The sequence below is a fragment of the Impatiens glandulifera genome, chromosome 5, assembly GCF_907164915.1.
Source record: "Impatiens glandulifera chromosome 5, dImpGla2.1, whole genome shotgun sequence".
NCBI classification, from domain to species: domain Eukaryota; kingdom Viridiplantae; phylum Streptophyta; class Magnoliopsida; order Ericales; family Balsaminaceae; genus Impatiens; species Impatiens glandulifera.
In genome coordinates, this window is record NC_061866.1 from 36116873 (window position 1) to 36143690 (window position 26818).

The following is a 26818-nucleotide window of genomic DNA, read 5'->3' on the forward strand; positions in this document are numbered from 1 at the left end:
CTAACGCAAACGGCTGTCTTGTTTGTTTTGCAACTAGGCATGTTCGACAAAGTTGTTTTGGAGGAGAATTTTTTGGAACACCAACAGCCATTCCCTTATTTATGAGGGACTTTAGTGCTTGTAAGTTAACATGACCGAGACGAGCGTGCTATAACCATGCTGGATCTTCAAGATTAGCTAAAAGACAAACCGTTTTTGCTAATTTCAAGCAAATTTGATATAATCGATTATGCGTTCGTCTCACTTTCATGATAAGGCATGAAGGGTTCTTAGCGAAGACTTCAAGCTCTTCTCCGTCCATCACCACCCCGTGACCTGTCTCCGTAAGTTGTTCGAGACTCACTAGATTACTTTTTAAAGAATGAATGAAAAAAACTCCCTCGAGAAGCCACTGGTCGCCATTTTTGCATTTGAACATGATAGAACCTTTACCACAAATTTATACCGTGGAACCATCTCCGAACTTCACCTTTCTAGTGATTGCCTCGTCTAGTTCAAAGAACTTCTCTTTATCGCCAGTTATGTGATTGCTAGCGCCATTGTCCAAGAACCAAGCATCTCTTGATGTCTCATCGTTCTTAGCTTCTTGAATTTCTGGAGTCAGCTTCATTTCATTCAGCATGACAACATTGATTGGAGGAATCTCTTCCGAGATTACCATAAGAAATGCTGGTTCGACGTTGTCTACGTGGATAAGATGTGATACCTCGGTCTTCTTTGCTCGACATTGTGTTGAGTAATGTCCCATCTCGTTGCAATTAAAACAATGAATGTGACTCTTGTCTCGAGGAGCTCCTCGACCACCTGAACCACCTTCTTTGTCTTTCTGAGATGGTGCTCCTCGGCCTCCTCTCCCTTGGCCTCTACCTCGGGTTCTACCTCCTTGACCACGGGTCCCACTATCTGTGGAATCCTTTTTCCACTGGTTCAATGAGTCTTCCTCGTCCTTTTTAAACCGTGCCTTCCACTCTTCCTGAGTGAGTAGCACTTGTCCTTCGTTTCCTCCAAAGTTTGTGTTTTTCTTGCGCATACGCTCCTCGAAGACCTTTAGCCTTCCAACAACTTCCTCAAATGTTAACGTCTCGAGGTTGTAAAACTGCTCGATGCCGGCTACCACACTGATAAACCTTTCTGGCACGGTGTCGAAGAGCTTCTTTACTATCGCAATATCATTTAGTGTTTCTCCAAGGCTTGAGTACCTGACTGATATGGATGTGAGTCGACCAGCATATTGATCGAGCGACTCAATGTCGTTCATATGCATCCTATCAAACTCACTCTTCAATGTCTGCAATCGTGCATTCTTCACTCGGTCTACGCCGACGAACCTCGTCTTGAGACAATCCCACACTTCCTTCGCCGTCTTCTTATTTGCCACCTGCATTAGAAGATCCTCCGGAAGTGCTTGTAAAAGATATGACCTCGCCTTCTTATCAAGTCGGACATCAATCTCTGTGCCTTCTACTGACTCGACTGCCTCCATACTCCTTGGTCCTCCATCATAGCCTGTACACGAATCACCCAACTGATGTAGTTCGTGTGTGTTAGCTGCGGATAGTGGAATATGCCATTGTTTTGCTGCGCCCCTGATGATCCTGCACCCTTTGACATTTGATCCCACCGGATGATTTTGGGCATTCACCTGATGCTCTGATACCAAATGTTGGCCCAGGAAGAGAATCACTCACAAAACTTTGAGAAATTTCTATAAAATCTTAAAAAAATAATTACAAGACTTGTTATCTCTCTCTTATTTTTCTTCCTCAAATGAGAGCAACATACACTTTATTTATACTAAAATAAAAAAAACTCTTAATTTTCTAATTTAATGAAATTTATTGAAAATATTCTCTTTTCCTCATTATTGCAAATATTTTGTTTTCTTCATCATTGCAAATCTGTCGTTTTCTCATTAATGCAGATCTTCCATTTATTTGTAAACGTTGTAACAGCCAAGAGTAATACAACAGATACAACCGCTGCAACACTTAAGAAAGAAATATCTAATGCTCTTGTTCGTTATGACTTGCATATCCATAATATGAGGGGACAATGATAGGATGGTGATAGCAATATGCGTGGCTCTTGGAATGGATTTCAAATTCATTCTACACTTAATGCAAAAGATAATGAGATTAACAAATCTACTTTCTCGAGCATTGGAAGAGAGATCTCTAGATATTTTAAATGCAATGGACCATGTTTCAACTACTAAAACTTTGCTTCATTCTTTGAGAGAGCAAAGGTTTGATATTTTACTCAGTTACGTGGAAGAAGTTTGTGAAAAGTATGACATTGAGATAACTCGGATGGAAGCTCGTTACAAATCTAGTAGAAGTCGTTCTTGTCAACAAAAGGATTCGATTACAGTTAAGCACCACTATCAATTTGATGTATTTGTTGCTGCAATAGAATTTCAAATTGAAGAGCTTAATAGTAGATTAAAGGACGAGGGCAGTCAAACTTCTTAAGATCAGTGGTGCTTTGTAACCTAAAGACAACTTTAAACTTCTTAATGTTGATCACATCTATCAACTTGCTGAGAAATTCTATCATCTAGATTTTGATCCACAAGATTTGCACCACTTGAAAACACAATTGGCTCACTATGAACTTGACATGCCTATCAATGAAAGATTTCAGAATTTATCAACTATTTCTAAATTATGTCAAAGATTAGTTGAGACAAATAAGTCAAAAACCTACAATTTGATTGATAGGTAATTTTATCATTGGTTATAATTTATGAAATATAACTATATTGTTTACTTATACTAATATATTTATTTAATTGGCAAGTTGATTCATCTTGTTTTAACTCTTCCTGTTTCTACAACAACAACGGAACGGGCATTTTCAGCTATGAAGCTCATGAAAACAACTCTTCGTAACAAGATGGAAGAAGAATTTTTAACAGATTCTATGATCATTTATATTGAACGAGGGCTGTCTGAAAACATTGATAATGATACAATAATTAAGGAATTTTATTCTAAGAAAAATAGAAGGGCACAACTTCAATAATGTGTATGCTAAATGTTTTGAATGTACTGTTTTGTTTCATAATTTCATAAAGTAAATGTTCATGCTTCTTTTATTTTATATGTTTGAATTAATTAATTTATTGTATCAATTACAGGAAAAAAATAGCGGAACATAGAAAGTTAAATCTGAGGTGCTGAGCTGCGAAAAAAATTGGAGTTAGTCCTAGATAATTTTTCTTCCTGGCTCCGCCCCTGCCTATCACGACTCTACTACAAATATTAATGTCATATTAGGTGTCTCAATCCAAATTTCTCAACATCATCCAAAGATTCGAACATCACCTAGTGAATCTAGGTCATTCTTAATACTAGCAGATTTCACCATGCAAAAAGAATAAATAATTTGTCAATTTCATTTCATTTAATTAGAATACATAAGTAAATATTTTACCATTTTTTTTATAAAGTCACACTATGCCTGCAACACATATTCACATATTCATAATAGTAGGGTGAATGAAGAAATGGAAAATTGGATAACCAATCACTTATCTCTGCAAATTATTGAATTTCTCTAAATAAATAAAAAATACTCTTAAACTCAAGAGTCAAAACAATGATCAAGGATTATAATATCATCAAGACTCTTTAATTAAAAAAATATAATATCATTAAGAAAATTAAGATCAATTACTACTATCTCTATAGATCCTAAGTTATAACATCATCAATGTCTAAAATCACTCAAGAGAATATTGAAAATCCTCAACTAATATCAACAAACTTAATAAAATAATGTAACTCACATTTTCTTTTCATATACAATTATTAACTATTTTTTGTATTATTCTACTAATCTTTATTTCAATTACTTGTAATTATTTCCATGGATTGGTATGAGACCACTTGACCGATGTCTCTCATGATTCCAATCTTGGATTAAGGAACGGAGTGTGTGATTAGGAGTGAAAGATTTATGTTTAAGCTTGAGTTTAGTGATGGGTGATGTATCATGGCCTTTGCTTAACCATTCCTCTATTGCTTCTAGCTCATATGAAAACCCATCTGCTGCCACATGTGGGTTCTTCATCACTCCCTAATCATCATACCACAAAAAAAAACATTATTAATTAACTATATGGATAGTAATTATAATAATATTAACAAAAGTACTTAGACCACATTTAAAAATAGCCAAACCTGAAATATAGGGCAAATAAATACTCTTGGTACATCACTTGACTCCTCATTATCTTCTTTCTTTGGATTTTTGTCTTCTCCAACCAAATTGGCTGCATCCCTTCTCACTTTTTCTACTTCACTTGCAACTATAGCTATAGGAGATCCCATTTCGGGCCCAATATCCATAGACAAGCATTTCAAGCCAATTCCCGCAAACTCCAACGCTAAATCCATTGGCCATTGTCCAGCTGTTGGATCTAGAACCTTTAAGACAGCCCCATGATCGGCCAACATTGTCTCTTCAACAAGTCCTGCCCAATTCCTTCCGGTTAAAAGTTGTAACACCAAATTTCCAAAGGCCCGAATATCGGGTTTGGTCTCGGATTCATTTTGACACCAAATATGCCCGATTCCGTGGATTTTTGCAACTAAACTTTGGTCAAGAAGAATCTTGGATGGATCTAGGCTTCCGTGAGCTAAAGGCTTAGGTCGGGCCGAGTGAATGAAACCTAGGCCCGAACACACTTGAGATGCTATGTGCACCCTTGAGTTCCAACTTAAAGATCTGTTTCTTTTGCGGCTCCCAAATAATACGTCTCTTAGGGAGCCGCGGTGCATGTACTCAAACACTATGCATTTGAGTTCTGCGCAGAAACCGATCATAGAGACTATGTGGGGATGGTGTATTTGGCCAAGAAGTTGTACCTACGTATAAACAAAAGATTTATTGGATTATTTAAATAACACTCAAACAAAAATTGTTAGTTGATAATTTAAATCATATTTTCAAGTTATATTTTTGTTACAAGTATAGTCTTCAACAGAATCTATACAAACGTATGAGAATAAACCGTTATTTTAAATCGAGACACGATTGAAAATGATTTGAATTGGGATGTGATATAGGAATAATGGTTTATTACCTAATGAATAACTTTTAAATGAAATTCTATGAAAAAGTCTTTAATTTATTGAAAATATTATATATCATACTATTAAAACTTTTTTGATCATATATATAGTTTTTGACAAAATCAAGAAATGGTCATCCAAAAAGCTTAAAATATTTTTTTTAATTAAACTCAAGTAGAACCAAATAGAGGAAAGACTAAAAGAAACTATTTTTACCTTAGATAGAAAGGCTTCATGAGTCAGTTCTTCCCCAGGGATGTTGAACAATTTGATTGCAACAAAGGTTCTATTGATTCTACCTTTGTATACATTTGTAAAATTTCCAGCAGATTTCAACCTTAAATTCTCCGAAAAATCTTCAGTAGCTTTCCTAATCTCTTGGGCATCAAACTCTTTATATTGAAACTCCAACTCTCCCAATTGGTTAGCCGTTCTAATGGCATCCTTTTCCTTGCAAAACTCAATCCTACGATGCAAAACGTCCCTCTGACGCCTCAACTCCTCGATCTGACGAACCGTATCGGCTCTTCTTGCCACAGCCTTCTCGAGTTCTAAATCAGCCCGCGATCGGGCCATGGATGAAATGTGGAGTCTCGCGGAAAGCTCATCTAGTAGCTCAACAATTGACTTGAGTTTTTGCAACTTGTCTTCGATCTCTTTAGAAATGTCTTCGGATTGATCTTGTATATTTTCAAACTCTCTTTTTAGTTCGGTTTGGCTAATAATCTCTTCTTTGATTCGGGTTTCAAGCACCTCGGCCTAACATTAACGAAGAAAGTTGAATTGAATGAATAGTATTGGAAGACTCGAACTCATTAACTAACTAAAATAACTTAGGAATATATATTAGTATTAGAAGAAACTTACCCATGATTAACTTTATTGAGTGGTCCATTCATCATATAAATGATATCATATATAACATAGTTTGGTGTATCTATTTTGTTGTTTTTAAAACAATAAGTTACATTTTCAAAAATTAAGAAACTTACCCTGCGAGCGCACAAGGAATGAGCCCATTCAGCTTTGGTTTGCCTTTCCACATTTCCCTTTATTTCGTTCCTCATTTGTTGGATTGATTCTCGAGCTTTGTCGACTTTAATCCTTAATGCTTCAATTTCATCGGAATCGATCTGATAAAATACATTGGAATAATTGATTCTTTGTTTTATTTGTCTTTTTATGAGTGGTTTTGAATCTTTATTATATATGTCCAAATACAAATGGTCATATTTTAAGATGTAAATGTTTCTTGAAAGCCAAAGACAACAATTATTGTATCATTGATGAGAGTATTCAATGTTCAATCACTATCACAAGAAAATAGTAGTCAAAACAAGTGAGAGGATAAGGCATGGAAATTTTAGTGGTTGAAACTTATTATTATTTTTTTTCATCTTTTGTTAGATAAAAGGTTGTTTGAGGTGTATTATGAATTTGAGTTATTTTCAATATTATAAGTAAATTTAGAAAGTAGGTTTATGCACACAAAAAATTGTTGTTTTTGGATTTCATTGAAAAAAGTTAGTCAAATTTGTAATTAGTTAAGTTTTTTTTATTTTATTATTTTTTTAGTAAAAAGAAGTGTGAATACAGTGATCAAAAGTTTTTGAGACAATTTTTTTTATTTAGAGTTTAGACTGAATCAAAAGTTATATAATTAATTATTTATAGATAATTTTATTGACATGATCAATGTTTGTGAATTATATTCTTGAGACAATTTAATTAATTATATGAATCACACCAAGAAAAATCTAAAATGAACTAATATATTAGTTTGTATATATTGAAAAATAAAAAAAATAAAGTCTTTACTTTCATGAAAACTTAAGGATTTAGACTTAAAAATCCTCAAACTATCTATTATTTTCCTCATTTCTTGAATAACTTTATAAGATATTTGCTAGGCACTTTATAAAAGAAAAATATTAATTAAGAGGTAAAGATTAAGAAGAAAAGAATTGTGTTTTTAGATGATTTAAAATTTTAAACAAATTAGCTTTTTTTTAAATAATACAAGTGTAAAGATTCAAATTTATCATTGTAAACATTTTTGTATTTTAATAATAAAATAAAAAATTCACTATACTATAATAGCCAAGTGAAAAGAGCTTTTTAAATAAATAAATAAATATATTGTACGAGGTTAAATTCTACTAAAAGTTAAGTTGGGGTTATAAATAATCACAAATCTACAATAAAATTAAAAATTCTAATATATATAAAATTTATTTTACAATAATTTTTATAAAAATATCTATTCAAATATTTACTAAATAAATACAAAACTATGGTAATGATAATTTATAATAAAATATTTTAAAATTAACATTTCAAATTTACACACATATATATATATATATATATATATAACTCTATTTTTAAAATATAATTAAAATATATAATTTTATTCTTAAAATTATTAACTTATTCTAATAACAAACTTTAAATAATAATATATTATAAATAAAATTATATATATATAAATTAAAGTAACAATTCTTTTAAAATTCTTTTATTATAAATTATATTTTACTTACTTAATAATTCGATATTTATTTGATTAATATTTCACCAATTATTCTAAATAAATAAAATGTATTATTATAAATATATATATTAGAATTGATAATTTTATTTAATATAATTCAAAATAATATGCATATTTTCAAAATCATTAATTTTATATAGTATGAAACAATAATTTATTTTTAAATTAGGTTCAACTTAAAGAATGTTAGGTTAAAAAAAAGAAAGATGAACAACAATAATATCTAAACTTGAAAACTCACCATAATTTCCGGTCGACTAATCTCCATCATACACTCCTTGTCCTTACTTCTTTCATCTTCATCTTCATTATCATCATTATCATTTAAACTCATTAGTTGACCAAAATAACTCTCAATCTCATGAACACAATTATCCCACTCATCGGAGGAATATTTTCCGGCAGTAGAAGACGGCGAGTCAAGGACATTCTTCTGATCTCCGGCGACCCTTGCCGATAACATTTTCCCCCACAATCCCATAATACTATTACTACTACTTCCTTTCTCTTTAAGCTTAGAAGCTATAACAATTCCATTCTCATCCTCAACCGAGATTCCTTCACTATAATTAATATTATCTTCTCTCAAAAACACCAATTTCCCTCCAAACACTATGAACATTTCACAGAAATCCGGTTTATTCCTTTGAATATATAGAGAGTCGGTTATTGCACCTTTGGATTTCCATGAAGAGTATTTCATAAACGAAATATCCATCACCAATTTGGTTGCAGCTAGACCGGATAATAAGTCCACCAAAAGCTTATGAATTGGTTCATCGTATTTCTTTATCTTGAGAATTTCAGTTGGAACCTTTAAAATCATGGAACTAAATCAATAATTAAACAATTATACATATATATCGATAATAACAAGTAAGAATTATTTGAAAACCTTTCCACAGAAAGCTTGGTATTCTGACAACAGTTTATCATTATCTTCTTCTTTAGTCTTTCTAAGAGCTTCAACCGTTGCATCGTTTACATAATTTGCAGGCATCTTTCCAACTGCGTTAATTTTGGAAAAATTATGATAAACCCATTTTTGTTAATAGAGAGAATATGGGTACTTACAGTATGTTTGAATAAAGCCATCTTTGAATGAAGGGATGGTGGAGTAAAGAATTACAATGGTGATTGAGGAAGAATTTGACCATTTCTTGAGAACCCATGAAAGGGTGGAAAACCCATCTTGCTTATCGTCTCCAATCGCGACAAAGATCTTCTCCGGTTTAGACTCCATAAGGAAAAGATTCAAGCTTGAATCAAAGTTAACCTAATTCTTTGATTATGGAACCGACGTTCTTGATTGAATTAATAAGTAATGAGAATGAAATTGAAATGGGGGAAGACTTTTCTGAGATGGGTAGTCTTTGTCAACAAAGCTGTTTGAAACCGCAGCATTTATGGCTGAACTCTTTTCTTTTTCTTCTTCTAAATTAGTTAATTATGAGTATTCATGTGCAGGCCGGCTGAGCGATGAAAGCAACGCCCAAAAAGATAGGGACCTCAAGAGAAAATTTGGACCATTTTGAAAGTTCTTGGTTTTTTCTTATAATATATAGTTGATTTGAAAGTTCTTGTTTTTTTCTTATCAATAGTTGATTTTATTTTTCTAGCCCTATACGAGTAATTTTAAGTGACAACAATGATTTTTTTGAGATTAATATATACATTTTTAAGAAGAGAAAGTGATGAAGCCAATTATTGTTTTTTAAGCCCTTTTTATTGTTTTTTTTGTCAATGCATAAAGCTGGTGAGCCATTTGAACTAGATCCGGTCTTGAAAATTTATGTTTAGATTTTTTACCACATTGGGAGTAAGTATTTCACTTGCTTTCAATTAAACTTGTGTTTTCCTTATTGTATTGATTTCGTGTAAATTAATATATACATTTTAAATCATATTACAACTATGTAAATTTATATTTTATATTTTTTACTTTTATATAGATTAAATAAATAGATCAGGAATAATATACTATTCATATTATAAATTAGTTTAATTAATTTGTATTTAGTATAAATACAAATATTTGTATAGTCTATAATATAATAATCATGAACTAGATTGTACTATCAATCTCTTTGTTGAGATGCACAATGAAAGGGTGTAATTTGGTCCTTATCAATCTATTTGTTGAGATGCACAATGAAAGGGTGTAATTTGGTCCTCATCAAGAATGCAATGATCTCAATATCCATTTTTATGATGTTTTTATTTTTTATTCTCAATAGTTGGCAGTGGAGATGGAAAAAATTATATGAAAATTTTATTTGAGATATTTCGAATTCTCCTTTGGTCATGGTGAATTGGGTTAAAGTGAAGAAATTAAAGGATCAAGAGAGAATGAGAATTAGAGATTTGGATTCATTAACAAATCTCTCTTGTCAAATGAGAAATGTCTAGTCGTGTGCAAATCATTGTATATATAATACAACCAATAGTAGAGGCATATAGAACGATGACCATGTAATTTTTCTTATCCTCTATTAAAGGCGACTGATATTTGGATAGTCTAAAGTGATTAGCTATTGGGGGTAGTAACCGGTTTTGCATCGTACAAGTTGAATCTACTATTTATTTACATATTCTTCTTGTGAAATCTTAAAAACTCTATTATATATGAAAATCCTCATCCCAAGGATTTGTTTTGCAGCACCTAAGTTCTTAATTTCAAACTTATCAGACAACTCTTTCTTTCTTGTTAATTTCATACAGCTAACTCCAACAATCAACATGTCATCAACGCAGATGAGCAGAATATTGTATGATTTATTAAATATCTTGATATAGCAATAATGATCAGCTTCACACCTCAAAACATTGTTACTTTTCATGAAGGTATAGAGCTTTTTGTACCAATACCTTGAAGCCTATTTCAAGCCATACAAATTCTTCTAAAGCTTACACACAAACTCATCTTTTCCTTTGATATCAAAGTCGTGTGGTTGTCGCATGCAAATCTCTTCATCCAAATCACCGTGAAGAAAATCAGTTTTGACATCCATTTGTTGAAGATGAAGGTCCTTCTCTCACAACTAAACTGAAAATAGTTTTGATTATCATCAATTTGACCACTAGAGAGAATATATCATTATAGTCAATACATTCTTTCTGTTGAAATCATTTTACATCAACCTTTCTTTGTATCTCAAGATTTTATCATGTTCTTTTTAAATATTGAAGATCCATTTGTTGTGAAGTTCTTTCTTTCCAATTGGTAGCACAATGAGCTCCCAAGTCTGATTCGACATCAAAGAGTCCATATTATCTTTCATCAAAAACTTTCACTTAACCGATTCATTAAAGTCATACTTTTCAAGCTTCAAATAACTTTGAAAAAATTGTCAACAATAAAAAATAGTTGAGATAAGTAAGATAATAAAATAAAACACATTGACAAAAATAACAAGAAATTACAAATTATAAAAGGTTCTATGGTGTAGTGGTTAGCACTCTGGACTTTGAATCCAGCGACCTGGGTTCGACTCCCGGTAGGACCTTATTTTTGAATTTTACCAAACGTTTTTTTACTCTTTTTATTGCGACCATATTCGACGACAATTTCTTCATTTTGAGGCAATTATTTATTCATTTCAATGCAATTTGACAATCATGTGATGGATAATGAGATAATTGTTTCTTCATTTCAATGTAATTGTCCCAAATATCTGAATAATAATCATCATATTCAAAAATGGAAATTTACTTTAAAAAGAGTTTTTACACGATTGTGACCATATTCGAGGACGTTTTCTTCATTTCGACGCAATTATTTGCAATTGTGTCAATCATGTGATGAATTATGAGGCAAGTGTTTCTTCATTATAATGTAATTGTGCCAAATATGTGATGAATAATGATCTTATTATGAAATGGAAATTTTCATTATCAAGTTTGTGGATGTTGCTAGAACTCGTTTCAAGAAGATTGACATTTCGTTCATTTGAAGCTCTTCTCTTATTTCAACGTAATTTTTATAATTAATTTTTAATGTTTTTAAATCAAATAATATTTATATTAAAAAAGAAAAAGAGTTTCTACCAGATACACATACAACTCCATATACACCTACCACTCAAGTTATATAGCGAACAACCACTCAAGTTATACAGAGAACAACGACGATGATTTCTTTATTTCAGAGGCAATTGTGTTGGAATTTTTAGGGTCACTAGTATAATAAATTTGGAATTTTTAGGGTCACTAGTATAATAAATAATTGTGAAAATGTCATATTTAATATAAGTCAAAATAATGTGATCTAATGTGATTAAGTTTATAGCTTATGGGTGTATTTGTCATGAATATAAAGTGAGGATACCTAAGTGGGATTTCTAATTTTATGAAGGGGATAAATTAGAAACTACCTAACTATAATAAGTAACTTAATGTTGGTTATATGTAACTTAATGATGCTCATTTGAAGTACGGACAATTCTCTTTTGCGTCCCCATCAACATAGAGAGAGAAATGGAAGAACCATTCCATATAAGGAAAGTCTAAAAAAGAGAAGATTAAAGAATTATTCCATCCATTTCATGATTCATCAAATTATCAAATTAAGGTACATATGAGAAAATTATATTAATTATGTGAGAAAATTCTATCCGTGTAGATATATATGAATGCAATTCATAATAAAAATAAAAGCATGTTATTAGGAAATTTATCGATTTATGAATATTTAGATTCTTTCTTTAAGTTCCTAGATATATGGATATTTAGATTTTTTTTAAAAGTTTTTTTTTAAAGAGGAACGTTCATAGATCTATGGATATTTAGATTTTTTTAAGTTTCTTTAAAGAGGAACGGTTATATATTAATAAATATTGTATGATGTTATCATAAGATTCCTCCTCAATATTTAGATTCTCATTAATCATATATATATATATATATATATATATATTAATTTATAGATAATTTCATTTTTTTCGGGATTATATATATTGGTTTTGATAATTTCAAACATAATATTATGAATATATATTGATTTTTGATAATTTCAATAAATTATGATGAGAATATATATATATATATATATATATATATATATTTGAAAATCGGATATATATATATATAGATTAATAGATTAAGGGATATTTGAATTTTACAATAATTAAGATGATAAAATTCCTAAAAATGAATATTTGAATTTTCTCTCTCTTGGAATATATTAATATATTGTTTTTTTGATAATATATATATATATATATATATATATATATATATATATATATATATATATATATATATATATATATATAAAGATTTATGATATTATTTAATTATGTTTATTAAAGGAAAAAAACTCACTTATGTACTTGTACAACTAACTCACTTAAACGTATGTACTAATAAAAGACCATTTAAACGTACGTCCTATCAAAAATTGGCTCATTTAGCCTCTTTTAGTAACCATGGTTAACTTTTATTTTTAAATTTATATATTTATTAATTAAATATTAATATATTTTCTCTCTCCTTCCTTTTCATTTATTATTTCATTTATTACTAATAAATGAACCCTCTATTTTTTTAACTCTATATTTCCTTTTTTTTTTATATATTTTTTTTATATTCACATTAATTATTAATTATTTTAAAAGTGTTTGATCCCAATAATTGAATATAATAATGAAAATTTTTTCAGCAATAAAAATCCTTCAACACAAAATTAAATTAATTAAGAATTAAGAATTGAATAATAATAAAAACTCATTCATCAAACACTAAAAGAGTAATAATCAAATATTAGACAAAATAATTCTTTTACTACTAATATAAGTCTTGAATAAAAATTAAATAAAAAATTATTAATTTTATTTTTATTTATATTAAATTAAATAAGAAAAAACCTTTTTTCATTTTTATTATATTAAATTAAATAAGAAAAAACCCTTTAAAAAAATATTACAGTAAAACATAAAATTTATAAATAAGTTCTTAAATTTTTTAAAAAAAATGAGAATTTAAGATATATAAGAAATAAAAACTAATAAAAAAAAAGATGAAATATAAAAGAGAAATTAATATTGAAATAATAAAAAATTTAAGAATAAAATAAACTACCTAATTTAATTAATGAAAAAGAAGGAGAGAGAAAATATATTAATATTTAATTAATAAATATATAAATTTAAAAATAAAAATTAACCATGGTTATTAAAAGAGGCTAAATGAGTCAATTTTTGATAGTATATATATATGTTTAAATGATCTTTTATTAATATATACGTCTAAGTGAGCTAGTTGTACAAGTACATACGTCTAAGTGAGCTGTTTTCCTTTATTAAATTTATGGATACTTAGATTCTCGTTTAGTTTTCTTTTTAAAGGAAAAATTATGTGTGTTAAATTGACCGTTTTAAATTGACGGTTGATATTTGTTGTTAATGGATTAAATAATATATAATATATATTATAAATCAAAAGAGAATTAAGGAATAATGTTTAAGGTTAATTATATATATATATATAAATCAATATATAATAAAATTTTAATTATATCCTTTATTTTAGGATTAAAAGATTAAGGTTAATGATTATTAATAGATTAATAATTAGATTTCGGACAAAAAAAAATATTTGAAATTTGATCAAATAAATCTTAAAGATTTATTATTTAATAGGATTAATATGAGACATTACAAATTTAAAAATTAATTAAGATTTGGCTTACAGTATAATTTTATTTTTTAAATTATATGTTTTTTGGAAAATTATATATTATTGATTTGGGTTATATATAATAATATGACATTTAAATTTAAAATAATGATATTATTGTTCATTATTTGGATTGTATTGATTGATACAAATAATCACCAAAAGTGACAATGTTTGTTGAAATTAATTCAAGACAAATTTGAATGGTAGTATTGTGTAATTCATGTGATTATATTATTTGGCCAAAGACTGGTAATTAATTGACAGAATTGCATTAATACTTTTGATTATAAATATGTAATAATTATAAAGTCTTATTCATGTGAATAATTAATCCATCCAAACATAGATTGATTATTTGAATGTCTTATTATTAATTATTAATGTTTAATCATTACACCAAAATACTATTATCAATTAAAATTACTGTCCAAAGACTTGATATTAATGTTGCATTAAGTATTTTGAGATGGGATAAATCATTATTTGAATTTAATTGTTACTTAAGTTTATAAATGTGAGCAACTATTTTATTAAATATTCTAAGTGATTAAGGGCTATAATTTTTTATTATGTCAAGTTAAAGATAGTTTTTTTTAGACGAGACTACAATCTTTTTTTGAGGATATTGAGTTTGAGGGGAGAAATGATTGTGTCTTTAAAAATGATTTAGATCAATAATTCCTATTGTGAAAAATGTGATTTATATCTCAAGTGTTTTTGACATTTATAAGGATTTTATTGATATTGAGGATAATGTTCAAAAATCAAGAGTAACAAGACAATATGATCAAACTCATTAAGTACAAACTCAACAACCTCAAAATCAAGTGTCTTTATGACAAACCAATTTAATTGAATTACTCTTTAAGAACAATTTATGGTACCCGTTACATATTTTGAGCTTCACCATAGCAGATGTTAAGGGGTTTTTCAATAGAGACATTGAAAAACAATTTGGTGCAATGAGAATACTTTGTGTCGAGAGACCAAATTAATATGGTTTGCAAATTAAAGAAATTCATCTATAGACTTAAAGAAGTGTCTCGTTAGTGATACCACAAATTTCACAAAATAACAATTCTCTTTTTTGGTTTTGAGGTGAATTTAATTGATTATTTGTGTATCACAAGTTCAGTGGGAGTAAACGTCTATTTATGGTTTTATATATGGGTGACATTTTGTTTGTCACAAATTTTTCTTGACATTAAGTAGCCAATACTTACGAGAAATTTGAAAAGAATTAAGAATTAAATGCTCACATATATAAAGTCGGAAAGTCTTGAGATCATTGAGTATTCTGACTTCAATCTTATGGGATGCCAAAACATTATGAAATCTACTTTGGGTTATATTTTCGGTAACTTGTTTTGTCGTTTCTTGAAGAAGTGTCAAATAAACACTTAAGGCATCATCCACTATTGTAGCGGAATTTGTGACATGTTACTAGGCATCAAATTAAGTAATATTGTGTTAGGGTCTAAAATCAAGTCTCGGTCCTAGAATAAATTCCAGCAACCTTTCTCGAAACCCGGTCTCGGTCCTATGGTGCACATGGGCCAGATTTCTGTTTTGTTGTTTTATTATTTTGTTTTGCTTTCCTTTTCTACTTTACAAACCGAATTCTGTTATTTTCTAGTTATTGTTGTAACCGAATATTTTAGGGCAAGACATCACCTTTATAAGGCTGATCTTTCTTCCCCAAGGACCCATGAATAGAATGATGAAGATGTGACTTCGCCCCTATTCGTCTATTATTATTATTATGGACTGTTTGGTATAGACCAACAGTATTTCTCTTCGCACCCTTGGTTCTTCTATCCCCTCACCCCCAAATTCTCTATTGAAAACCTTCCGTTACCCTTTGATTGTAGAATTTCCACCGGTCTTATAGATCAAGAACTTGATTCTTGAGCCCAAAACACACCTTACGAAACAAGTCGTAACATTCTTGGTATCAGAGCAAGACGATTCTCAAATGAAAGAAACCAGATAGCAGCAAAGATGGATGATCTTAGAACCCTACTCGAAGGGCTGACCCAACAATATGCATCCATGAATACTGCCCTGTAGCAACAACATATGACCGAACAAGCTGCCTTGCACAATGCCTTTTAGCAAAATATGGACAGAATGTATGCTGCTGGAAAAAGCTTGGCAGCCATTGAAAAATGTGCGTTTAATAATGGCCAAAATCCCCGCATCCGACCCTATAATATTGCTTCTTGGTACTTTCCTCCAACCCGGCTCACAAATATTGATATTACTGAATTTGATGGGACTGATTTGGAGGGCTGGATCTTATTTTCCGAGCAAATATTTAGGGAGAGCAAGACGAATGATGCCACAAAGCTGGACATTGTCCGCACTCACTTCTCAAAAGAGGCAAGAATGTGGAATGAATCATATTTGCGGAATCGCAACCATATGGAAGCATTGACGTGGCATAAATTTAAGAAAGATCTCTTGCTGCGATTCGGTCGCAGGCCCTTGTACAGCGCCAAGCCGTCGCTGCTGCCCAAACCATGCATTGCTAACACGGTCTGGCCGAGCACAAACCAGACGACCGATCCAAAGGAAGACCGACGCTATACCTGCAATGATAATTGGGATCCCAATCATAGGTGCAAATCCAGATTGTTCATGGCCCCGGCTGATCATCAAGAAGTCCAAGAACGCGTTCAAGAACCCGTCCAAGAATTAGATTTTTATGACCCACCTTTGGTGCTTGAGAGAAGGGACGAACGTGTCTTTATCTTGCACACTTTCTCGGTCCAGCAAGGTGCCCCTCGGTCGCGGGTCAACATAATACATGACAGCCAGCTAGAAAAGGCCTTTGAAAATCATAATGTTGCTGCCACGGTACAAATAATCAGCAAGAACGAATGGCAAACTGTTTCACTTGTTTTGGAAGACGCTCCTGAAAATTTCCAAAAAATAATCAAAGGGCTCACCCAGCAACCCAACAACCGAACACCAGCTAGGAAGGTAGTCAGAAGACATGGCTATGTTGTTGCACATGTGTTGCTGGTCTGGATAAAGGACTGGGTTTGATTGTTTGAAGACATTCTAGAGTATGTCCGGAAGAAAAATGGCCCTTTTGTTGCGCCGGGCGGTTGGGCCGAAGGAAGGACTGGTTGTGGAGCATGAAGACCGAAACCTTCTAAGAAATGCGGTCCTAGACTCCGACACTTGCGGGACTTGGTGAAGTCTGACAGAATTTTTGAAATATTGAGCATGCGCATTAGAGGCTCGGCAGACTCGGCAGACCAGGGTCTTTTTCGTCGAGGGCGACGAATTTCGAAGGGGGAGATAATGTTAGGGTCTAAAATCAAGTCTCGGTCCTAGAATAAATTCCAGCAACCTTTCTCGACACCCGGTCTCGGTCCTATGGTGCACATGGGCCAGATTTCTGTTTTGTTGTTTTATTATTTTGTTTTGCTTTCCTTTTCTACTTTACAAACCGAATTCTGTTATTTTCTAGTTATTGTTGTAACCGAATATTTTGGGGCAAGACATCACCTATATAAGGCTGATCTTTCTTCCCCAATGACCCATGAATAGAATGATGAAGATGTGACTTCGCCCCTATTCGTCTATTATTATTATTATGGACTATTTGGTATAGACCAACAGTATTTCTCTTCGCACCCTTGGTTCTTCTATCCCCTCACCCCCAAATTCTCTATTGAAAACCTTCCGCTGCCCTTTGATTGTAGAATTTCCATCGGTCTTATAGATCAAGAACTTGATTCTTGAGCCCAAAACACACCTTACGAAACAAGTCGTAATATATTAATATCAAGTTTCTTGTTATGAAAGAAATGATACAAAGTAGATAGATTTCTATAAAATATTTATGTACAAACTCTGTGGTTATAAACTCATTGACAATGAGTTCATCGCCTAATGTCTTTCATGAGAATATTGCTCGTATGAGTGTCATAGAGATCGACGATCTCTAACTTCATTGAGAGTTTGTAGTTTGGTTGTCTTTCAGTTTAGTTATTTTATAGATATTTATAAAGTTTTATTCTGATAAAAAATTAAGTATTATTCAGTTCATTACACTTTGTATAATTATGTTTAAAGTATGATCTCACTAAAGTCAAGTAGGACCAGTTGAAAATTGACATGAAAAGATCACCTTGCAGGGAATTTTCATTCCTCGCATTCATGATATGATTTGTCAATTAATTGTATTGATTTATGTGATCATTGTTGGGTCTAGTTGTGCTTAAATACAACGATGAGCTCTTTGATCCTATATTGATATAATTAATTGATAAAATTGTTTAATACAACATATGATTGAGATGACATAAAACTTCAGGCGCATTATGGTTGCTACATTTTTTTTTGTACGTACGTGACCTAGTGGGAAATTGTTGGAATTTTTAGGGTCACTAGTATAATAAATAATTGTGCAAATGTCATATTTAATATAAGCCAAAATAATGTGATCTAATGTGATTTAGTTTATAGCTTATGGGTGTATTTGTCATGAATATAATGTGAGGATACCTAAGTGGGATTTCTAATTTTATGAAAGGGCTAAATTAGAAATTACATAACTATAACAACTAACTTAATGTTGGTTATATATAATGCTAATGGTCCCCATTTGAAGTACGACAATTCTCCTTTGCGTCCCCATCAACATAGAGAGAAATCTATTGACGTACTCATCAAATGGAAAAACCATTTCGTATAAGGAAAGTCTAAAGAAAGAGAAGATTAAAGAATTATTCCATCCATTTCATGATTCATCAAATTATCAAATTAAGGTATGCTTCCGCCCATTAAGATTTTAATTTCTCACAAATTGAATTAGGATTTAAATTAGGATAATTCTAACCAATTATATCCATTATGTGATGACTAATTATCATATTCTAAAGTATAATTAAAATATTATTTATCTAGTTTGTTATTTTCGTCTATTTAGAGTTATTTTCTTATTTTGACGTGATATTTTAAATTAATTTATTATGTCTATGTTTTTAAATAAAAAATATTTATATTTAAAAAGAAAAATGTGTTTTTACCTCACAGAAACCATACCTTTTCTCCAGCCCATTTACATACCACTTTAGTTATAGGCACCGACAACGACGATTGCTTTTGAGGTATTTGTCCAAATTATTTGATGAATAATGCTCATATTATAAATTATAGCAAAATATTTCATTCTCTAGTTTATTTATGCTTCAAAATAAGAAAATGAAAGTTCCGTGCATTTGGGGAAAATTTTCAAGTGCTCAAAATTGTGATAAATTTGTGATCGAAGCTCATATGCTATAATTTCAACTTCGAATTAGAGTTAATAAGAACGATTCAAATTGAACCTTAAAAAATAATTTAGTTAATATATTACTATTTTCACTAAATAAGAAAAACGATAGAAAATAAACAAATCATGATATTAATATTGCACAACTAACCATAGTTTTGATACTCGGCTCGTCGGTCGAACTGATAACTCGGTGAACCGATCGTCAAACCGGGTTGGGTTAATGAAAAAATTAAAAATACAATCAACCTAGTTAAACCTGGTTAACCCGTCGGTTGAACCGGAAATCTGTCAGCCCGGTTAATCCAGCGGGTTTATCCTATTTTTTTTTATTTTTTTTTAAAAAAAACACTCTTTTTTCTTTCTCATTTATCACTCTATCAATTTCTCTCTCCTCGTTTTTGGTTCCCAATGAGTTTACCAATTTCTAGTTCCATGTGGGTAGATTATCGATTTCTAGTTCTAGACACTAAGAATAACAAACTCTTTTATTCACCTCAAGCTCCACCTCCTACCTGAACTAGCTGATTCCAATTACTAGACTAAAAACTATTTAATTGTGTTGTCCTTAATAGAGAAAATGAACAAACTATAATTGCAAAATAATATTTTGTATTTTGATATATACTTTGACTATTATTGCAACTAGCATGTAGCCCGTGCATTTGCACGAGTAATGATATAAAATTCTAAGAAAAAAAATTACGTTCAAAATGTGACTTTATAATTTAATTCAATATATTTTTTTTATCTAATTATTAAAAAATATGACAAAACATACCTTTAACCACTCCTTTTATTTAAAATTATTTTGTTATTTTTTTAAACCTACCCAAAATCATATAAATTTAAAACATTCATTAGGTGGAAATAAAAGTAGTTTCGATAAAACAAATCTTAAAATATTGAATTTTGGCTATCAATCAAATATAAAGTTCTACTGGGTCTAATATTACTTATTATTATATACTTATTTGAAAATTTTAAAATATTAAAAAAATCATCTAACTAATTCATTTAAGTTTTTATATTTTTTATATTTATAATGATTTTGATTATTTAATAACCCAATTCGATGGTGCATTTTTAAACATTCGATTACACCTTTAGGCATAAAACCCTTAGATTTTTATCACCAAGGTTTGTGTTACTCAAGCCGACATTCCCTCAATGGACGAACCATTTTATTTTCTCACCAATGTTTGCGTTACTAAAATCAACATTCTCGCTTCCGCTTCATCTACCAATATTCGCGCACCCACATATAATAATTAATTCTTTTGGAGGGATTCAAACCATGTTCTTTAGTATGAAATGTTAACATTTTAATCGGTAGACCACTTATAATTGTTGAAATAATTTTATATTTTGTGTGTATATATATATATATTGTAAGTTAGATTTAGAATAATTATATATATTATCTATTGGGGTCTAATATTACTTATTTGAAAAAATAAAAATATTAAAAAAATCAACTAACGAATTGATTTAAGTTTTTATATCTATAATGATTTTGATTATTTAATAACCAAATTCTATGGTGCATTCTTAAACATTTTTGGGCATGATCATAAGCCCTAAATCACCCTCCATGGACGAACCCTTAGGTTTTATCACCAATGTTTGCATTACTCATTCGAACCCTAGTCACCAGTATGAAATGTTAACACTTTAACTACTAAATCACTTATGATTGTTGAAATAATTTTATAATTTTGTGTATATATATATATTTTATAAGTTAGATTTTGAATAATTATATAAATTATCTATTGGGTCTAATATTACTTATTACTAGGAAGATCCTCGTGCGATGCACAAGGATAAAAATGTAAATAAAATAATAATAATAAAAAATAATAATATGTATTTAATATTTAAAATTCTTAATAAATCACGAATAATATATTATAATGAAAATAGAACGCTCTCATTCCACATTTTATTCACTTCGGTAAAACAACTTATCTTCTCAAATATCTCATCACATATTTTTTTCCGAATGAACCTCTTATCTCATGACCTTACACTTTCACTTTGGTCAATCAAATATTTGATTCATATTTTTTAATATTTAACATCGTGACCTCACACTTTGGTTAATCAAATAATTGATTCATATCTTTTTAACCACTTTCAATTGATATCGGCCTATTATCCCTCGACAAACCACATCCCAATCACACTAGGTTAAAGGGTTGTACTTATTTTGCTAGGTTGCAAAGTCAAAACATACGTATATAATTTTTAATTTTATTTTTAACTGTGTTAAGTTTATGAGCGGAGCAACCCACAATCCGACTGAAATATCAATTTACTCTCACACATATATCTAAATTAACTAGAGCTCTCGACCTAGCAATCCAGATATTTAAAAAATTATGCATCATTATATATAAAGATTAGTTAGTCAAAAAATTGAACTTATATTGTTAAAATGTCTCGCGTTCATCTAATTTGATGTTGAATTTATAATATAGAGTGTTATTAGCCTAATTTGTTAAAGGATTGTACTTGTTTTGTTAGGTTACAAATTCGAAACATACATATATCATTTTTAAGTTTATTTTTAACCGTTTTAAGTTTATGGACGGGTCAACCAACAATCCAACCCAAGTATCCATTCACTCTCACATATATATCCAATTAACCAAAAACTCTCGGGAAATCCAGACACTTTAAAAATTAAGCATCATTATATATTTATATATAGATTAATTAGTTAAAAAGTTGAACTTATATTGTTATAATGTCCTGCGTTCATCTAATTTTGTTTTGAAATTAAAATATAAAGTGTTATTAGCCTAGTTGGTTAAAGGGTTGTACTTGTTTTGTTATGTAGCAAGTTCGAAACATACATTTAAATTTTTTAATTTTATTTTTAACAATTTTAAGTTTATAAGCGGGTCAACCCATAATCCGACTGAAATATCCATTTACTCTCACATATATATCCAAATTAGCAAAAACTTCTGATCCTAAAATACGGATACTTTAAAAATTAAGCATCATTATATATATATATATAGATTAGTTAGTTAAAAATATGAACTTATATTGTTAAAATATCCTACGTTTATCCGACCCAAGTACCCATTTACTCTCACATATATATCCAAGTTAACCATAACTCTCGACTCGGCAATCTGGACACTTTAAAAATTAAGCATCATTATATATATATATATATGTATATATATATATATATATTAGTTTGTCAAAACGTTGAACTTATATTGTTAAAATGTTCGCGCTAATCTATTTTGGTATTAATTTAATATATAAAGTATTATAAGCCTTTTTGGTTAAAGAGTTGTACTTTGTTTTATTAGGTTGCAAGTTCGAAATATACATATAACATTTTTATTTTATTTTTAACCGTTTTAAGTTTATGGGCAGGTAAACTCACTATCCGACCCAAGTATCTATTTACTCTCACACATATATATATATATATCCAAATTGACCACAACTCTCGACCCGGTAATCCGGACACTTTAAAAATTAAGCATCATTATATATATATAGATTAGTTAGTCAAAAGGTTGAACTTATATTGTAAAAATGTTCCGCGTTCATCTAATTTGGTGTTGAATTTAAAATATAAAGTCTTATTAGCCTAGTTGGTTAAGAGTTGTACTTGTTTTGTTAGGTTGCAAATTCAAAACATACATATAATATTTTTAATTTTATTTTTAACCGTTTTAAGTTTATGGTTGGGTCAACACATAATCCGGATCAAGTATCCATTTACACTCACATATATATCCATATTAACCACAACTCTCGGGAAATTCGGACATTTTAAAAAATTAAGCATCATTATAATTATATATATATATATATATTAGTTAGTTAAAAGGTTAAACTTATATTGTTAAATTGTCTCCCGTTTATCTAATTTGGTGTTAAATTTAAAATATAAAGTGTTATTAGCCTAGTTAGTTAAATGGTTGTACTTGTTTTTGTTAGTTAGCAAGTTCGAAACATACATATAAAATTTTTAATTTTATTTTTAATTGTTTTAAGTTTATGGAAGGGTCAACCCATAATCCGATCTAAGTATCCATTTAATCTCATATATATTTCCAAATTAACCACAACTTTCAAACATGTAATTCAGAGACTTTAAAAATTAAGCATCATTATATATATATATATATTTAGATTAATTAGTTAAAAAGTTGAACTTATATTGTTAAAATGTCCCGCGTTCAATTATTTTGGTGTTAATTTAAATTATAAATTTTATTAGCCTTGTTGGTTAAAGGGTTGAACTTGTTTTGTTAGGAAGCTAGTTCTAAACATACATATAACATTTTTATTTTATTTTTAACCGTTTTAAGTTTATGTGCGGGTCAACCAACAATCCGACCCAAGTATCCATTTACTCTCACATATATATCTAAAATAACCACAACTTTTGACCCGAAAATCCGGACACTTTAAAAATTAAGTATCGTTATATCATTATATATATATATATTAGTTAAAAATTTGAACTTATACTGTTAAAATATTCCACATTCACCCGACCCAAGTAGTCATTTACTATCACATATATAATTCTAGTTAACTACAACTCTCTACCCGGCAATCTGGACACTTTAAACATTAAGCTTCATTATATATATATATAGAGAGAGAGAGATTCGTTAGTTAAAAATTTGAACTTATATTGTTAAAATGTCACGCGTTCATCTAATCTACTATTGAATTTAAAATATAAAGTGTTATTAGCCTAATTGGTTAAAGAGTTGTACTTTGTTTTGCTAGGTTGCAAATTAGAAACATACATATAAATTTTTTTATTTTATTTTTAACCGTTTTATGTTTATAGGTAGGTCAACCACAATATGATCCAAGTATCCATTTACTCTCACATATATATCTAAATTAACCACAACCCTCTACCCAACAATCCAGATACTTTAAAAATTAAACATCATTATATATATATATATATATATATATATATATATATATATATATATATATATATATATATATATATATATATATATATTAGTTAGTTAAAAAGTTAGACTTATATTTTTAAAATATATAACGTTCATCTAATTTGTTGTTGAATTTAAAATATAAAGTGTTATTAGCCTAGTTGGTTAAAAGGTTGTACTTTATTTTTCTAGGTTGCAAATTCGGAACATACATATTGTATTTTTATTTTATTTTTAACCGTTTTAAATTTATGGGCGGGTCAACCCTCAATCCTACCTAAGTATCCATTTACTCTCACATATATATTCAAATTAAGCACAATTCTAGACCGGCAATCCGGACACTTTAAAAATTAAGCATCATTATATATATATAGATTAGTTTGTTAAAAAATTGAACTTATATTCTTAAAATGTCATGCGTTCATATGAATTGGTGTTGAATTTAAAATATAAAGTTTTATTAGCCTAGTTGATTAAAATTCTTGTATTTTATGTTGCTATTGAGGTCGGAAAGTCAGATGGTATAGAAGAAAAAGAGTTGAGTATCATGAATCGGTTGGCGTGTAGAACAATTCGATCATGCATGTCAAAAGAACAGAAGTATGTTGTGAAGAACAAAACTTCTGCACGGAAACTATGGCAAGCATTGGAGGACAAATTTCTGAAGAAGAGTGGTCAAAATAAGCTCCTTATGAAGAAGTGGTTGTTTCGATTTGATTACCAATCAGGTACTACTATGAATGAACATATTAATAAGTTTAATCAATTAGTAGCAGATCTGTTAAACCTTGATGTTAAGTTTGAGGATGAAGATCTTGCTTTGATGTTGCTATTGTCCCTTCCTGATGAATTTGAACACTTAGAAACAACGTTACTTCATGGGAATGGAAATTTTTCTTTTGATGTTGTAAGTTCTGCTTTATATAGTCATGAATTGAGAAAAAAGGATAAAAGGAAAAGCAAAATAGGTACAACAGATGAAACATTGATGGTCAGGGGCCGTCAGCAAAGCAAATCAAAAGAGAAAGGAGGAAGATCTGAAAATAGAGTTGCCAAAGATGAATGTACTTTCTGTCGTGAGAAAGGACATTGGAAGATTAACTACACAAAATTGAAGAAAAAGAGAAAGATTATGAAGATGAAAATGTTGCAAAAAACAAAGTTGATGCCGATTCAGAATACTCTTTAACGATGTCACATACAACATCACATCCTGATGCGTAGATATTGGACTCGGCCTGCACTTATCATATGACACTCGTTCGAAAGTGGTTCTTTGACTTTAAGGAGCTGAATGGTGGAGTTGTTTACATGGGAGATGCTAGTACATGTAAAATAAAAGGGATAGGTTCAATCAAGCTGAGAAATGATGACGAATCCATCAGAATTATCAGAGATATTTGGTACATACCGAATATGAAAAATAATCTCATTTCTTTAGGGGCCTTGGAGTCAGAAGGTCTACGTGTGAAAATGGAAAATGGAATTCTTAAGGTAATCTCTGGAGCTCTATTGATGTTGAAAGCTACCAGGAAAAGTAATAATTTGTATTACTATCAAGGTCTTACAGTTAATGGGACATAATGTGTATCAACTTCCAGGAGCAGTAAGGAATTAGAGGCAACAAAGTTATGGTATATGCGATTGGGGAATGCTGGTGAAAAATATATGCAAACTCTTGTCAAGCAAGGATTGTTGAAAGGTACAAAAGTTTGTAAATTAGATTTTTGTGAACATTGTATTCTTGGAAAACAAAGACGAATAAAAATTGGCACTAATATCCATAACACCAAGGTTATTTTGGATTATGTGTACTCAGATGTTTGAGGACCTGTCAAGACTCTTTCTCTTGGAGGTAGACATTATTTTGTTACTTTTATTGATGATTTTTCCAGAAGAGTATGGGTGTTTACTATAAAGAATAAATATGAAGTGTTTGAGATTTTTCTTAAATGGAAAACTCAAGTTGAAGACGAAATGGGAAGAAAGATCAAAATTCTTCGGACTAATAACGGTGGAGAATACAAAAATGATCCAATCCAGAAGTTATGCCAAGATTGTGGCATAGTTCGACACTTCACAGTCAGAAAAACACCACAATAGAATGGAGTATCGGAATATATGAACATGACCTTGGTAGAGAAAGTTCGATGTATATTGTCTAATGCTGGGTTAGATAGGAAATTTTGGGCAGAAGCTGTGTCATACGCTCAACATTTGGTAAATCGCCTACCATCATCTGCACTTAGTGGCA

General features: G+C 30.0%; 2 protein-coding genes and 1 non-coding gene across 3 annotated transcripts; 1 reads left to right on the forward strand and 2 right to left on the reverse strand.

Moving 5' to 3' along the window:
- Positions 1-439: 439 nt before the first annotated feature.
- Positions 440-1483, reverse strand: LOC124939263. The gene has a single exon (XM_047479753.1). It carries the CDS (start codon positions 1481-1483, stop codon positions 440-442), a length of 1044 nt encoding a protein of 347 aa, XP_047335709.1.
- A 2271-nt stretch (positions 1484-3754) lies between these two features.
- LOC124939857 (putative U-box domain-containing protein 50) lies at positions 3755-9062 on the reverse strand. The gene is made up of 7 exons (XM_047480310.1): positions 8707-9062; positions 8528-8640; positions 7874-8446; positions 6071-6211; positions 5295-5837; positions 4185-4871; positions 3755-4080 (listed from the first exon to the last, which is right to left on the reverse strand). The coding sequence occupies exons 1-7, from the start codon at positions 8873-8875 to the stop codon at positions 3853-3855; spliced, it is 2454 nt and encodes an 817-aa protein (XP_047336266.1). The 5' UTR covers positions 8876-9062; the 3' UTR covers positions 3755-3852.
- Positions 9063-11066: 2004 nt separating this feature from the next.
- Positions 11067-11138, forward strand: TRNAQ-UUG. Its single transcript has one exon. It is a non-coding gene; the product is annotated as a tRNA-Gln (tRNA).
- The last annotated feature ends 15680 nt before the right edge of the window (positions 11139-26818 follow it).

What these genes read in the sequence shown, in the direction of transcription:
- LOC124939857 (XM_047480310.1), bottom strand. Translation starts at nt 8,875, where the DNA reads ATGGAGTCTAAACCGGAGAAGATCTTTGTCGCGATTGGAGACGATAAG. An exon ending in ACCAAGCTTTCTGTGGAAAG is followed by an intron (nt 8,447 to 8,527) that starts GTTTTCAAATAA and finishes ATGATTTTAAAG; the next exon opens with GTTCCAACTGAAATTCTCAA. An exon ending in ATGAAGCCTTTCTATCTAAG is followed by an intron (nt 4,872 to 5,294) that starts GTAAAAATAGTT and finishes GTTTATACGTAG; the next exon opens with GTACAACTTCTTGGCCAAAT.
- LOC124939263 (XM_047479753.1), bottom strand. Translation starts at nt 1,483, where the DNA reads ATGGAGGCAGTCGAGTCAGTAGAAGGCACAGAGATTGATGTCCGACTT.